This window comes from Lipophrys pholis, assembly GCF_963383615.2.
Source record: "Lipophrys pholis genome assembly, chromosome: 3".
NCBI classification, from domain to species: Eukaryota; Metazoa; Chordata; class Actinopteri; order Blenniiformes; family Blenniidae; genus Lipophrys; species Lipophrys pholis.
The window spans coordinates 9957264-9973053 of NC_137627.1; the positions used below are offsets into that span (position 1 = coordinate 9957264).

Sequence of the window (15790 nt, forward strand, 5' to 3'; positions counted from 1 at the left end):
CAAAAACGTCCTTCAATCAAAAGCTTGATTCCTCCCCCCCACCTGTTAATAATAACTAATGTTTTCCTTCCGTGTCAGTCAAAAGAACATTGACGTGTCCGTTCGCCCATGCCGCACGTCGAAGCGTCCGAGTGTGAGTTTTTCCCACAGTACGCGAACGCATCAGAAGAGCCGGCTTCAGGCGGCGTCTTTAGCGGCTTCAGACGGGCGATGTGCGTGGAAGCGACGGGAGACCACGGCACAGCCTTTTGTACCCTTTAACCGTATCCAGGAGGAACTGCTGCTCCTCTCGTCTTCACGGTGAATAACCATCGTTTTTAGTCGCCCCGTGTGCAGCATGACGAGGAACCCAGAGGCGCTTTCTGCCGTCTAACAACACCGGAGCGACTTAGCTAGTTAACGCAACAACAAAAACTAAGTCGGTTCGCGAAGCGCCAGCTGGTGTTAGTTTCGCTCGGTTTTGGTAAGCTTTCCAGGTAAACTGTGCAGACGCTGACGTTAACTTTTATTTCCAGGTCAGCATCAGAAAAGCTTAAAAGCGGGTTTAAAGCTATTTAACGAAGCTGAAGTTAATACGCGCTCGACTTGAACTTTACAGGAGTGCGACGTGAACAGAAGTAAACATTGGAGTTTTTTTTTTTTTCTTTTTTTTTTTTTACCTCATTTTCATTAAGGTAAGGACCTGGATTAAAAAGCTGTGTTTGAAGGTAAGCTGTGGTGAATATTGCTCTGAATATTCTGCTCATTGTGCCCAATGCTCAGAGCGGGGTACCACCGAGGACACTTGGGTCTAAGACGTCCACCACACACGTGTCTCTCAATGCCGGACTCTTACCGCATCGATCACTTTACATTATTAGAGACATAATGGCAATAATTCACATGGTTCTGTAACTTGGTGTCAGGTTTCCTGGACAAGTGTGGCGTGTAATTGTGTAATGCTCTTAACCATGTGTCATCAGTGTGGCGTGTTTGCCAGGAGCATTTATAAACTTAGTTCCTGTTTGCCTGGTGTTATGATGTCTAGATGGGAATCAAATCTGCCCATCACATGCAATTTAGGAGTAATAAATATGTTTCAGTGCTGACTTGTCAGTGGAGAGATAGATTTCTTGGTCTATCAAGTATGAGGTTGTTTACTGAAGTAATCGTTATTTAACTTGCTCCACCGAGGCTTTAGATAGTATTTGTCTGATCATGTTTCTCTTCCAGGAGCTGGATGGCTTCTGTTGTGTCAGTGAAAACTGAGAAGCGACCTGCAGCTGATTCTCAGGATGCAGACTCCAATGCCAAAAAGCCCAGGTAAGCTTCGAGTGTTGCCTCATGAGTTTTCAGAGCTGCACATCATTCACTAGTTATGTCATCCAGACTATTTTTGCAAATTCTTTAGTTGCTCGTTCTTGCCTTTCCTTTCATTGAGGTATGCATTAGTTCCACACTGCATGCTTGTGCACTTGAAAACAGTTTGCTTAGCCTTTCATGCTAGTTGGGAAGATTTGGGAAGCATCGTCATCTATGGATCACGTCATCACTCAATCTCTCTGCCTGCCCCAAAGGAAACTGCTGCCCAGCCTGAAGACCAAGCGAGCGCCTGAGCTGGTCCTGGTGATCGGCACAGGGGTCAGCTCTGCCGTGGCCCCTCAGGTCCCGGCTCTCCGCTCCTGGAAAGGTCTCATCCAGGCTTTGCTGGATGCAGCTAATGACTTCGACCTTCTCGAGGAGGAGGAGAGTCGGCGTTTTCAGAAGCACATGAGAGAAGATAAGAATTTGGTGCACGTGGCCCATGACCTCATTCAGAAACTTTCTCCGGTAAGACTGTCTGAGCTTGTTTTGCCCCTGCCTCCGTGTTGTCCGTCGCCCATTCACACACGTTAGACAGTCCTGACCTCAGCTGATGCCGTTTAGTTTCAACCTCTATAGATTGACATGAGCCATTTTTGACCCTATCGGATTAAAAGGCCTGTTGCTAATAAGGCTTCATTGTCTGCCCTGTTTTGAGGAACACATCAATGCTGACACAAAGTTTTTAGTCAATATATAGCTTTATGAAAACACAAGGATGAAGGCAGGTAATGGGAAACACTTTCTTTTTGTCTCACTCCTTTATCAATAGCACTATGCACAATATGCAAACCTGCACAGAGGACGTTTTCTCTTTCTAAAGGTCTTTATACTTTTATTAGCCCTTCATTTTCTAATCCCAAAAAAATAATGCTTGTTTTATTGTAGTGGGGCACTGGCTGAAGATCAGTGCAGAGCACATCATTTGGATCAGAGCGTTTTCTCGCCTCTGCTGTTTCAGTTTAAACCACAAATGCACAAAAGTTTTTATTTGTAAGAGCTTCCAAAAACTGTTGAAGTGATGTAGTGCAAATTTGCTGTTGCTTTTATTTAGCTTATTATGGTTGTTTCTTCAGCCTAAATCCTGTCGCTACAAAAGCTTTCTATTGGGGGGGAAAGAAACACAACATAAATGTTAAGACTTCATCTTACACAGTACATTTCCCTTAAAGAGAGAACACAGAAAATACTGCATTGCAAAGACAAGCTCTGATTGTTAAAAGTTTTGACTGATTATCACAAATATTTTGCACCGTGGACAGACGGCCTATTTGCAACTTGAATCCTTCAATCAGAAATGACATTTTTCCCTCACTTTTTGTTGTTGTTTTCTGCCGTTTGACTGAAACCACAACGTATGAGCATATATACAAGCTAAATGAGCCTTAGTCTATTACGGGAAAACCTCACAGGAGAAGTAATGAATTGCAAATATTCGCATTATTGTATTTAAATAGTATTTTGACTTCTTGTACTTTTGACTTTCAGTCATTTCTGGACATTTAAATGTAGAATGTAATTTTACAAATCTTTCAGCACTGTTTCTACAAATTTGTGAACTAGATTAAATTGTGTAGTGTACACCCACAATATGAATTAACGTTGAATCCGAAGATGCGCGTGCTTGTGTTCCTCATTTTAACAGAGAAAATTCCTGTTTTATATTTAAATTTGTCTACAAAACAAATGATCATACTGTTGTTTAGTGTGACTGTGATCGTTTAATACGTCAAATCTGCTTGCAATTGACAGTGTAATTAAATTAAAGTTACATGTCACTCACACTTTTTTTAGCTTTTAACAAGAGTACTTTGTAGAATGTACTTGTGCTGAGCCCAATTTGGGAAACGTAATAGTAGTTTTCTAAGTTGGATAATCAAAAGCACTTTTCTGAACAATCAGCCAAACCATAGGAACAAAATCATATCAATATCATCTGACGACACGATAAACACATTTCCAGAAAGATCCTGAAGAGCATCACCCTCCGGTTCAGTGAGACACGGCATTTATTTATTTTTATTTTTAGATAGTAGAAAATTCAAAGCCCCAATTAAGCGAGATTTAAAAAAAAAAAAAAAATCCCTTTTTATCATTAGATCATTACAAATATAAACATACGAAAATGGTCCTATTTCCATATGACTCAGTTCCATCCGTAGTAAACCAGTCTGGGCTGGACCAGGGCTGGCAGATGGGAGTCTTAATACCGTTTGCCTCCTGTGTTAGTCATGTCTCATCGCACCTTTGACATTGATAAAACACGCTTTGTTTCAGCCCTCAGCCTGTTGCAACAAAGGGAACAAACAGCGCTTTTATGGCTTTATCCATCGTGTTTATTTCAATCCACAGTCGTGCAGACATCAGCCCGCTCCCGTTGGCTACAGACACACAGCAGGGTCCAGCATGCCGAGGAGAACAAAAAAAACAACAACAACAAAACGAGCACACATTATAATGTGAACCAGCCACCCTCCCCTTTCACCTCTCGCTCGGATTTTCCACTCGGACAGATTTAGAGCAACCCCCAAGTGTACAGTAAGTTAAAGCGGAGCATATGTCCGTATCATAAAACGCCCTTCATAACGTACATGTGCAGATATTTTCTCACACGTAAGCAGGAGAGTTGTGGTGAGGCGTTTTATCGCCTTCTCACAGTAGACAAGGAAATTCCTCCCAAGTTGTGAATCATAGGATTCGCCGTAGGCATTGGGTGAGGTACAGTATGAAGTTTAACCCCGCTTGTTCCAGTAAATCATCCCAGAACGTCTGGTATGTCCAATTGTTCAGGACTGTGAGAAATCTGCCTCCTCTCCACTTTCACTCAAGTGACCATGGGGGGGGGGAGAGAGAGGTTAACCCACTTTTATGGATTTGTGTATCAGCTGAGTTCCTTTGGTGTGTGATGAAGTACTGTGGAAGTAATGAGGGTAATCTGAAGTTAAAACACAATGCGACTGCTTTAACCTTAAACCCTGTCACACCTTTGTGTTTATGTTCGTTAGGATCGTAATCTGAGTTGTATTAATCCTCAATCTGGCACAGAATGCAAATGAGGACTCCACATGTATGTTGCTGAAATAGGTTTAACACAGAAGGACTTTTCCTCAGTCTATTGCATATTATCTGTGGAAAGATTCTGATATATTAGGGGGAAAGTATGTATTCGTTTTGTATGTACATTTAAAACCCGAGGCCTGCACTATGAAACTGGATTTTCTCTTATCAAGGTAAACTCTGGGTTTTACATCCTACAACTCGGGTTCACTTCTTACCGGGGTAAATCACCAATGGTAACTGAATGGCGAACCTGCTCTGAAGCAGGTTATGTTCTGGATAAGAGATCAACGAGTGACCAATCAGATCTCTTGGGGAAATACTATAGAGTGCTTAGGAGAGAAACAATTTTTAGAGATGGATAGATTTAGAGATGTCCTTTTCCCCGACTCCCCGATGAAATGACACAATAAAGCCTCGTCACTGACCGCTTCGAAGGACTTGTTCCCAAGCCTGTTTAGCTACACTAGGGTTGAGCTGAAATGATAAGGTTAATAATAATAATTAAAACAGGCATTCGGTCAAGGACCCATTTCTTTGCGGAACCGAGTTGGTGTCACTCGTTTTTGCGAAAAGTTGGTAAAGTACATGCACGCTAAGTAATAAATAAATAAATAAATCCACGCGGCCCAAAACAGAACCTTTGCCACCAATTTAGCAACGGTAATAATATTGGTCACACGTGGCACAACTGCAGAAACGTGAATCCTCACCATCACGGTGAGAAATTACGCTAATATTCCAAAACTCACACGGGAGAAACTGGGGCTCAAATGAACTCGATGGAAAATATAAACGAAAGGAAAAGCACCGAGGAAGCTCTGCCCTGAACGTCTTTGCACTCTGATCACTCCATTTCCATTGCAGTCAGTTTCTACTGTCCAATGAATTAATATTGTGTAAACTCACGAAGTTACGCATTAACAGAGTCTGGCTTTTGATATGGAAACGGTGTCGCTTTTGCCCTGGATGATGCATTTGAATTCTTCATATTTTCGAGGAATCATAGTTTGCTCCTCTGTGGTGTAATAAGCTGCTCTGCGGCGTTTGATCAAGCGCTGTAAAAAAAAACTCCCCTTTTAAGTGAACGCGCACCAATCAGCGAGTTGATAACCTGCTTCGCAGCGCAGCTTGTCGAGGATCGAGAATGCCGTACAGGCCTGTGGCGTTGCCGACCGGCGTTTTGATTACTTTTGAAACACAAGTTTAGAGATGGTCCAAGGACACAGAGATCAGGTTGGCTGCTCTAGACACTAGATGTGGATAATGAGCTTCTTCCTGTGGAAAGGACTCGTGCTGTTGAGCCCATTAGAGCTGTAATCTGTAGAAGTTGCCTTGTGCTTGGATCACCTTGGTCACTGCTACTCTGCTCTACTCTTTGCTATTCTTAGCAGCCTGACTCCTCCCACCGCTGTATTCTTTTTTTTTTTTTTTAAAGAATAGCCCCATGAAGGTAAGGATGCGCTCCAGACTGAATAATCGCAGCCATTAATCACTCATCCGACGGAGGTTGAAGGAGACTTGAAGAGCAAGATACCGAATCAGAGAGGATTACTTAAAGGAGCATTTGAATCAGAAAACAAACAGATGATTCCGCTCCAACCACCTAAGATGAGTTTATGAAGGGCAGTTCTATGGAAAGCGTTGCTCATAGAAAGATGTGGCGTGTTTAAACCAATTCAGTGGTGACGTAGTAAAGACACAAACACTGCGAATACTTCCGCGGCTTCTTCTGAAGGGGAAATCCTTTTGTCATGCCTTCTGCCCTGAGTGAAGAAACTTCCAACACTCAGCCGTTGCTCAACCTGGGTTAATGCACTCTATTATTTTCAGGATCACATGCTCTCTCTCGAGTCAATCCCATAAAAAGTCTTGTGAGTTTGCACATCGGAGCTACGGTTTGATCGAGTCGCCAGTATTTAAATTTTATTCAACTTGGAATACTTTCTCATACAAAGTTGTCGATTGTGAGCGTTCCATGGGAAAGGAACTGTTACTATCATGTCAGTATTCGGTAGCTCGATCATTATATTAATTGATGTCGTGTCCCCAAAACTAGATTCAACCAGACTTTGCAGACCGCCGTCGCAAATTGGGCCGATCAATTCCTATCAGTCATTGCTGGGTTTATTATTGTTTTCTTTACAGAGAACGGGCAATGTGAGATCCACATTCTTCAAAGATTGTCTGTACGAAGTGTTTGACGATTTGGAGTGCAAGATGGAGCACGCCGGAAAGCATCTCCTGCGGTCCGTGCTGCAGCTGATGGAGAGCGGCGCACTCGTCCTCACTACAAATTTTGACAACCTATTAGAGATCTACGCCGCCCACCAGGCCACCAAACTGGAGTCTCTGGATCTGACGGACGAGAAGAAGGTAAAGAGTGTTTGGATTTTTGCCATGGCGTTAATTGATCCGTCCTCACACAATACGCGTCGTCAGCATTTTGTTAATACCAAGTGCAAAGGTCAGGAAAGCACTCGGATAACGTCGGCACTGCATGTTTAGAAGGGCTCAAAGTGTTTAGCTTTAAAATCCTGACAAATTTTGGTTCCATCTCCACACTGGTAACTCAAGTATTGCTGTCCGATTCCTTTGAAAAACGCAACAGGTAAATCGCCTTGTAACGACTCTTGCTGTTTAAGCCCATTGTTGAATGCAGCCATTGCACAATCGCTCAGGGAATTTACCTGCCGGTTGGAAAAGCAGAAAATGCTCTGACCTGAAAGAGCCCTCTGTCTGACAGGTGGAGCAAAGTTAAAGTTGAGCTGGTGTCGAATTTTATTGATGAAACAATATTTGCTTTCGGAGACTGAAGGGGAAGTGTGTGTTTTTTCCTGGTACGGGTAGATTTATTTCATTCTCTGATCATGTTTTCGGCAAAGCCTCATTTACATACAGTAGCATATAATGTATGTTCCAGTTAACTGAAAGTTAATGGCCCGTTAAAGGGAACAAACAAATCGCAAAGAATTGATCCGTTTTCTTCATCCTTCGGTTTGCCGCTCAGTCCTGGTATTTATGCCTCGTCTCCATCAGGGCTAATACGCTTCCAGCCAAAACAGGATTTTGTTCACCGGACTGTTAAGTGTGTGTGTACGCTCATGTGTTTGCCTAGGTGTTGGAGTGGGCTCAGGAGAAACGGAGGTTAAGTGTTCTCCACATCCATGGCGTGTACACCAACCCCAGCGGCATCGTGCTGCACCCTGCTGGCTATCAGAATGTATTAAGGAACACAGAAGTTATGGTGAGCACCAACCATTTTGATCAAGAAAGTGTGTTTATACATTATGTAAAAAGTATGTCATAGTGCTTCTTTAAAAATAAAAAAAAGGTCTCACTCCTTGGACTGAATTGTCCTTGTTCCCGCAGCGTGAGATCCAGAAGCTGTACGAGACCAAATCCTTTGTGTTCCTCGGGTGCGGGCGCACAGTGGACGACACCACCTTCCAGGCGTTGTTCTTGGAGGCAGTCAAACACAAGTCAGACCTGGAACATTTCATGCTGGTGCGGCGGGAGGACGTGGGCGAGTTCAAGAAGCTGCGCGACAACATGCTGGACAAGGGCATCAAGGTCATCTCCTATGGAGACGAGTATGCCGACCTGCCCGAGTACTTTGAGAGGCTGGCCAACGAGATCTGCAACCGGGACGCGTCTACCAACGGCTTGGGTGAGCACGACGAGGGCCGTTCAAGGAATGCTGAGAGGGAGATGTGGGGATTTTCTCGCAGTCCGCCTCATGAAAGGAGGTCCGACAGGAAGCTGGTCGCATTTAGTAATGTTGTTCAATCTCCATCCACAGGGTCTCCCTCACAAAACGGGGAGGAGCAGCAGCAGCAGCAGCAGAATGGCTGTAGCACACAGAAAAGCCTCCTTCAAGGTTAGGCTGAATGCTTCTCTTTGACTGCGAGTCACTTTCAGGAGACTTTTTTCAGAATGACATTAAAAACCTTGTTGAAGACTCTTTTGTTTTCCTACTGCATGCTGGTAGTCACAAAATCCATGTCTGGTCGTCATTGTCGGTGACAAAGGACCTGCTGGTATTTCTTTACAGTGATACAGCTGACTGTGCAGTATTTTTTATTGTCGCTGGAATCGATGCAGTTGATACTCCCGTGTTTTTCAGCTGTTCACCTAAGTTGTTTTGTTTTTTTTCCCCCCTTTTCTTTTTGCCCCAGACTATCATTCCTGACAGGTACACAATTGGGATCAGTGTCACTCAGTATTCTCCTCACTTCTACAAAGACCACTCTACTCCAGGTAGCAAAGAAATTTGGTTTTATTGAATGGATTAAGGAAGTTTTATTCCAATTGTATTTATTAATTTCTTTTTCCAAAGGGAAAGAGGTTTGTATCATCAACCTCACGACACCCCCCCCCCCAATATCACAGCTCTCGCCATACGCAACGTTAATGAATCCTCAGTGTGGGTGCAGACGAGCAGTGTCAATGTATGCAGATTAAATGGCTTGTTCTCTCATTTGATCTTAAATAACTGACAGAAATTGACTGTAACAATGCAGCAAAACAAGCTGCAGCACCTTGAAAAACCTGCTCTGGAAGAACGTCGGAGGCGCAGGCTGTAACGAGCATTACATACATTTGATCTGCAGAGCCTGGTGTTTATGGAGTAAATGAAACTTGAACCCACATCGACTGTCGGAAAGACGGGGGTTCAAGTCATCCTGAGGCATACCGTAATTTCCGGACTATAAGCCACTACTTTTTTGACACGCTTCGAACCCTGCGGTTTATACAATTTATTTTTTAACGTATCAATGGGCTTCATGCCGCCAGATTCTACTTCCGCATGTAGATACATGCTGTTCTGAGCTCCTCTGCGTCTCCAAAACTGGCCCTAAAAGTTATAGTTCGTCTTGTGTGGCTTTGAGCTGCTGTGAGTGATGCGTTCAGGTGCATCACGTAAAGCCGCCCTGCTGGACTCCGTGGCCGGGAAATCTTCCTCCTCAGGATCACAATCAGCAAGTAACCGATAAAATACTTTGTCAACAGAGATAAAACCTGGACACCTGCAGCTTATAGTCAAGTGTGGCCTATATATGTACTTTTCTTTTTTAATTTTTGCGGGTGCGGCTTATATCAAGATGTGCTCACTAGTCCGGAAACTACGGTAAATGACAAACTGTTCCGCTCGATTATTAATTGTAATGTCAGATGTGTTCATAGCAGTGCTATGTCGGTAGCAATCTCTTGTCACTCCTGTGCTGAAAATAAGAAATGTTCTTTGTAAGCCTTTTTGTATTTTTAATACTCGCATGTGTTTTCTGACCTAGTATTTATAAATACTATTTTCCAAATAAAGCTTTGGGTATCTTATTGGTTCCGACACCGTCGTGTGATCTGGACACAGCCTGCACGTTTCCCTGCAACACAACGAGGTCCAAACGGTTGTAGCATATAGCAGCTTTATTTAGAAACGTTTACATTCTCATAAATTAGCTCAAATCTTGAGTATAACTCTTTATTCTCTCGTATTGCACTACCACAATTTGAATCGAAAGGGGGGAGGGGGCTAGAGATAATTAAGACTTAGATTTTCTCATACAAATAATGAATAAATCGAAAATAAATAAAAGGGCGAATGACTTCAAGCCACCATATAAGATTTATGGACACGAACTAAAATCTTGTCAGCTTCAAACTGAAGGATCCAAGTCTTCATTTGGTAATGAAAATGAGTTAAGTGAGTTGGGGTGAGCAGCTACGGAAAACAGCTCAAAGCAGTATATGGAGAAGTATTGAGCTGCTGTGTGGAAGAGCAGCTTCCACGAAGTCTTGATTTATTTCAAAACATTGACACAAACACCAACTAACCTGACAAGTGGCGTATGGTCAATCGTAATCCGTTTCCTACGCGGAGCGCCGTCTGAACCATGGGGTTATTCTGAGGTGGCTAACCTTCCATGTAGTGGGTGAGTTGACTAACAGAGGAAACAAGAGAGGCACTATGGTCACTAAGCTTTCTTCGGGCACCGGCAGCTGTTGAAACGTCACGTCTAGCGAGCCCTTCACGACCTGACCTCTTTTTACATGAAGATGGGGGGAAAAACCGATTGACAAAATGCCAAGTGGAGAATTTCTTTTATGACGTCTTTACTGTGTAAAGCATCAAAATGACAACACAGGTTAGGTCCATTTTGTCAACTCAAAAAAAAAATCTCTTTTGGATGCGACTTGATGTTTGTTAGAATGCAAACCGATCTGAGGTACTTCCTAGTTTGGCCCAAAAGTTTATAAATATATCGAAGGGAGGCTTATCGGACTTAGTTGTAAAACTAGTGTTTTGAAGTGTGCTCTCGTCCTGTGCACGACTCCAGTTCATCCGTGTAACGCAAAGTAGAGAGGGTGGGTCAGGAGGACGACAGACAGAGGCGAGAGAGGCTGGAACATCTTGTGGCAGCGCGGCAAAGGTTGGCTTCGAGGTGACGACGAATGGACAGCGGAGCATGCGGCCACTTAAGCCTTCATCAGGGCGCTGACCACGGCGCGGGCGTTGAGGCTGCGCAGGTCGTTGTAGGTCTGGCCCGTGCCCACGAACACGATGGGTTGGCCTGTGATGTACGTCATGGAGATGGCAGCGCCGACCTGTGAAGACAGAAGGATGACGCATGAGTGCGATCAGCTTTTGTCACTGCAGCTCTAGTAAACACAAGAGAAGTGTGTGTAAATGCTGCGTTATCTTCATTTGAAAAGGTTAAAGTTTTATCGGATTTAGCGGGAGAGAGGCAAATGGCTCTTGGCGTAGAACAAGGATGGGCAAATTTCATTGATGGTTGTAAAATTGTCAGAAGTCCAATAAATAAATTACTATTCATAAACCTACCACAAAGAATTAAGAGATTAGACAGCTAATGTGTTTATAAGGACTAAATATGTGTCATATTATTAAGATGATTTGAAATCATTTTAACTGATAAGTTATAAACCGCAACTTTATAACTCAGGCAAGTTTAATACAAACATACTTCAACAGGTTGTGACAAAACAAAAGAGCACGACAGTTCACAGATGACTTTGAAAACAATGTTTTAGAGGCCTGGGAAGAATAATTGAGGGTTTAGAAGAAAAGAAGACGACACTACCTTATCATCAATGGTGTCAAACTTGGTGAGAACAATTCCATCAATGAGGCGAGGCTTGTCAGACATGGAGTGATCTGCCAGAGCCTGATTGAACTTCACCTGAAGAAAACAGAACGGAGCACGTGGAGTCATTCGGGAGAACAACACTGACCCCTGCTGGCTCACAGAAGCAAAGAGAAGACGCCACTCACCAGCTGGTCAACTGCTTCGTTTCCCACCAGGGCCTCCCCGACAAACAGCACAAGGTCAGGCATGTTCACTGCGATGAGTTTGGCCAGGGCTGTCATGAGGGGGGCGTTGTCCTGCATACGCCCCGCAGTGTCCACCAGCACCACGTCAAAGGCCTGGTTGCGTGCTGGAGCGACCGAACACAGAGGGAATAAGCGTGAGGCGCTGAGACACAGTTGGTCTTTAACAGGAGGGGAAACACAAGCTAAAAGTTTTTTGTTTTTTTTTAAAGTTACCATAGGCAATGGCCTCCATAGCAATTCCAGCTGCATCCTTGCCGTAGCCCTTCTCATAGAGCTGGACCACCGGCCGGCCCCCGTGCTGCTCTGGGGGGTGCAGAGAGTTCAGGCGGCGCTGATGGGTGCGGAGCTGCTCCACGGCCCCGGCACGAAACGTGTCGCAGGCGGCAATCAAGACGGTAAAACCGTTCTCGATCAACCAGAAGGAGATCTGGATCAAAACGGAGAGAAGGCGGCTTTGAAACTCCAGACATTGTTTGGTATTCTTAATGACTTCATTTATCGAGAACCAATGTTACACTTAAAAAAAAAATGAAACGTTCAAAGTGAAATTTATACATCTTTCGTATACATTTTTTTTTCTCTCCATAGTCTTATTTAAATTATTCACAAAAACTATTATATTACATTCTATAGCTAAGCTATACGTAATCTGATTATTCACTCGGTGATAGCAAATAGAAACCAATGTCCCAACAACAGCTTCTAACTTTATACTAGTCCGCAGACCCATGCTGAGTCAGCACAGTGCAGGTCAGGCCTCCACTGGATGCAGGTTAATGATCAGCAGACTGACGGGACTTCAAGTGATCCACCAACCTTTGCCAGGTTGGTGGATTTTCCAACCCCATTGACGCCACAAAACGTAACGACGAAAGGCCTCCGCTGGTTCTGCGCCTCCATGACATCCCTGAGGATGTCCACCCTCCGCTTGGGCTGCAGAATCTGCACCAGCGAGTCCTGAAGGGCCAGCTTGACAGTTGAGGCCACAGCTACACAAACAGACGGCAATTTATCAGCATTATATTTTTCTTAGATATTATTTCTTCAAACCAACGCATGTTTGGTAACTTACATGTTAAATACACAGTCATTAAACTTCCATTCCTTTTACACTTACAATTGACACTTGTGAATCACTCTTGGTGCCGTTTGTATAAAACTAAAGGGCGAAAACGGTTTAATACAGAACGACTGCACGACATGGACAAATACTTACTGGTGAATGTGCCCATGACTTTGCCCTCCAGTTTTTTGGCTACAGAGTCACAGAGCTGGGAGGCAATCTCGGCTGCTACATTCTTTGCTGTTGGGTCATAAGGGAGAAGAATTAATGTCAAAGGGGGCAAACTCTCTCGTCTTCTGCGGCATTAAGACGATCGGCGTATTATCGTACCGATGAGGTGATCCTTCATCTTCTCCAGCACCGGCTCCATGTCGTCCCGGGAAAGACTCTTGGAGCCCACCAGGCCCTTCAGCATCCCAAACATTCCCCCAAAAGCCCCGCCCCTTTTGGAGCTGACAAACAATCAAACACATTTTCTCTGTAAAATCTTTTAAAGTTTGATCTTAGGGTACTATTGGAGTTTTTTTCCCCCCTTCTCCAAGAAGCACTTTGTTACCTTGTTTTGCTCGTCTCACTGACAACCACTCCCTCGTCCTCGTCCTCCTCCTCCTCCATCATATCCTCTTCCTCACTGGACTCATAGTCCACAGACTGCAGGTCTCCCTTCATAGAGCTCGGCAGCAATCCCTGAAAAACACGAGGCAGCCGATTTAAGCACTTACAACATGTCAAATGTGAACTTCTCTCCACCCTGAAACCTTTTATGACCGAAGTGAAGCTGGATTACATACTGGGTCAATGTGCGTATCCAGATTCTGTTCACCATCGTTGACAAAATCTTCGCCATTCCTGTTGTCGCTGTAGTCCAGGTTCTTGGTGCTGCTTCCACCCATGTCCCAAACACGCATCTGTTTCTCCTTCGGCTTTTGAGGTTTTGGGGACTTACTGTGGGAGAAAGGGAAAAATGTCACAACAATGAAAAGAATGAACCTCATACTAACACTGGAATGGGGAAAAAAAACCAAAATAAAAGTTTAAGTGCTGCTATGTGTTCAGCAGTTTGCCCTTTTAAAACCTTCAAATCCCTCTTTACCTAATCTTCATTGGCTCACCTGGGTTTTTCAACAGGTGCCCCCATGCGCTTGCGGATGAATTCCTCCCTCTTCTTTTGCATGACCTCATCAGCAGTCAAACCCTGGTTGCCATTTACAACCGTTACCTTCTGGCCAGAGGACGAGGCCTTGGCTTGATCCCCTTTTCCAGGCTCAGCTGCAGGAGCTGGAAAACATCGCCACAACAATCACTTCAGATGGAATCCATCTTACTCTCGCCATTTCACAGCTGTCAGAGGGACCACAAACTGCACTCACCCTCCTTTTTGGTATTTTTATTCTTCTTGCCGCCCGGTTCCTTGCCTTTGTCCCCACCCTTGGTTTCAATCATTGACTTCACAGTTTTTTGGGACTTCTCGGACTCCTTGAAGGACCGCATGTAGGCGGGGCTTCGAGCTTTACTGCTCTCCTCTGCCTCTCTTTGGGATAAACATTTGATACGCATCAGCATGGAGCACACAAAAATACATGAACACATATTCTATACATCAATAACACAATTTTGTAAACAGCAAAAAAAAATGTTTTTATCAATACAGATGTACTGTCTTCATCACTGCTGCCTCACAACAATGCATCAATTTCAGACCTACATTTGAATGCAGAAGATTCTCCCCAGCTTCCTCATACAATCAAAAGACATGATTTGATGGGTAACTAATTAGATCATGCGTTGTTGTCTTGTTTGCCTCACTCGGACTTCTTGTGACCGGCATTGTCTTTACCTAAGCAGCATCATGAAGTCGTCTTGGAACTCGAAGCTGTTGTTGAGAAGCTTCAGAGCTCCCTTCTGCTCCAGCTCATTCTTGTAGCGATCCCTGAAGTGGAGCTGCACGTCATCTATAAACTTGTCCACATATGTGAGCGTCAGGATCTTTTGAAAACCCACCTGGACAGAGGGGGGGGGGGGGGGGACATTTAGAGATGCAAACAGAAGCATTACATAGAGTAAAGATACACAGGTACATCCTACATAGAAGAAACTTACCACAAATATCAATTCAAACTCATTGTCGAGCTTGTATTTCAGACTCAGGGCCTCATGATTGAACGAGTTGTTCCCACTTCGCTCCTGCGAAGCCAAACAATCACATGTAATCGCTGTTCACACATGTTGCTGGGAACTTACTGTAGAGCCATTGCTGTGAACCAGCATGTCGCACACAAACAAGCAGAGTGTAAATTGTAAGGTTGTGGGTAGTAATAGTTAAAAGTGGTTTGTTTTGTGGACAGTTGTTACGCAATAGACTACCATTCACTTCACGTTAGCGTTAGCATTAGCCGGTGTAGCCACACACCGCTAAACAACAAGTCTCCCGACAAGACTAAAACATCCTCCGGGTCTCACCTGGAGAATCACCGAGCGGATCAGAGCGTTGACCGGTCCGGTGAAAGACTCAGTGACCCCGGCTCCCTGAAAACACCACAACACGATCCCCCCTTTGCTGAAGATGGTGAAGAAGTCTAGCATCCTGCCACAACGGATCTGGATCACGTTAAAAAGAGCACAGAGGGGAAAGAACACGGAGTTAACAAGACGATCGACAGGGAGGGAAGCGAATTATAAACGTACAAAATGCGACTGCAAGCAGGTCAAACCTCACCAAATGACACCAAGGATGATATTAAATCCCCCACGAGAGAAACCCCACCACCAGTTTTAGACACGTCAGACGCTGATACCGGAAGTGACGCACGCTTCCCGTTTTCGTTTTTTATGCGCATGCGTAACTTGTTTTCATGACCTGAAACGTGCCAACCTTCCAAATACACCATTAAATGTTCACTTAAATGTGTCATTAACGTGTAATGTCATTTATATTTATGTTTTCTGTAAAAAAAAAAAAAAAAAAAACGTAATTA

The 15790-nt window shown here is 44.1% G+C and overlaps 2 protein-coding genes across 6 annotated transcripts; one reads left to right on the plus strand and one right to left on the minus strand.

The window, feature by feature from the left end:
- The first annotated feature begins 179 nt into the window (after positions 1-179).
- Positions 180-9744, plus strand: fam118b (family with sequence similarity 118 member B). 5 transcript variants are annotated; one of them, XR_013935257.1, is made up of 9 exons: positions 180-300; positions 1213-1302; positions 1557-1809; positions 6547-6774; positions 7517-7645; positions 7771-8068; positions 8201-8278; positions 8577-8658; positions 8738-9713. XR_013935257.1 is itself a non-coding variant. In XM_080460580.1 (8 exons), exons 2-8 carry the CDS (start codon positions 1220-1222, stop codon positions 8588-8590), a joined length of 1083 nt encoding a protein of 360 aa, XP_080316706.1. In that variant the 5' UTR covers positions 180-300; positions 1213-1219; the 3' UTR covers positions 8591-9743. The 5 variants fall into 5 exon arrangements, 3 of the variants coding, with proteins under 3 accessions (XP_080316706.1, XP_080316707.1, XP_080316705.1); XR_013935258.1 differs by having other exon boundaries at positions 202-674; positions 8738-9733; XM_080460580.1 differs by having other exon boundaries at positions 8577-9743.
- A 739-nt stretch (positions 9745-10483) lies between these two features.
- srpra (SRP receptor subunit alpha) lies at positions 10484-15620 on the minus strand. The gene is made up of 15 exons (XM_080460578.1): positions 15532-15620; positions 15276-15413; positions 14916-14999; positions 14653-14816; positions 14186-14346; positions 13928-14093; positions 13607-13760; positions 13372-13502; positions 13146-13267; positions 12969-13055; positions 12569-12741; positions 11966-12179; positions 11693-11856; positions 11502-11600; positions 10484-11004 (listed from the first exon to the last, which is right to left on the minus strand). Exons 2-15 carry the CDS (start codon positions 15396-15398, stop codon positions 10876-10878), a joined length of 1971 nt encoding a protein of 656 aa, XP_080316704.1. The 5' UTR covers positions 15399-15413; positions 15532-15620; the 3' UTR covers positions 10484-10875.
- Positions 15621-15790: the final 170 nt, after the last annotated feature.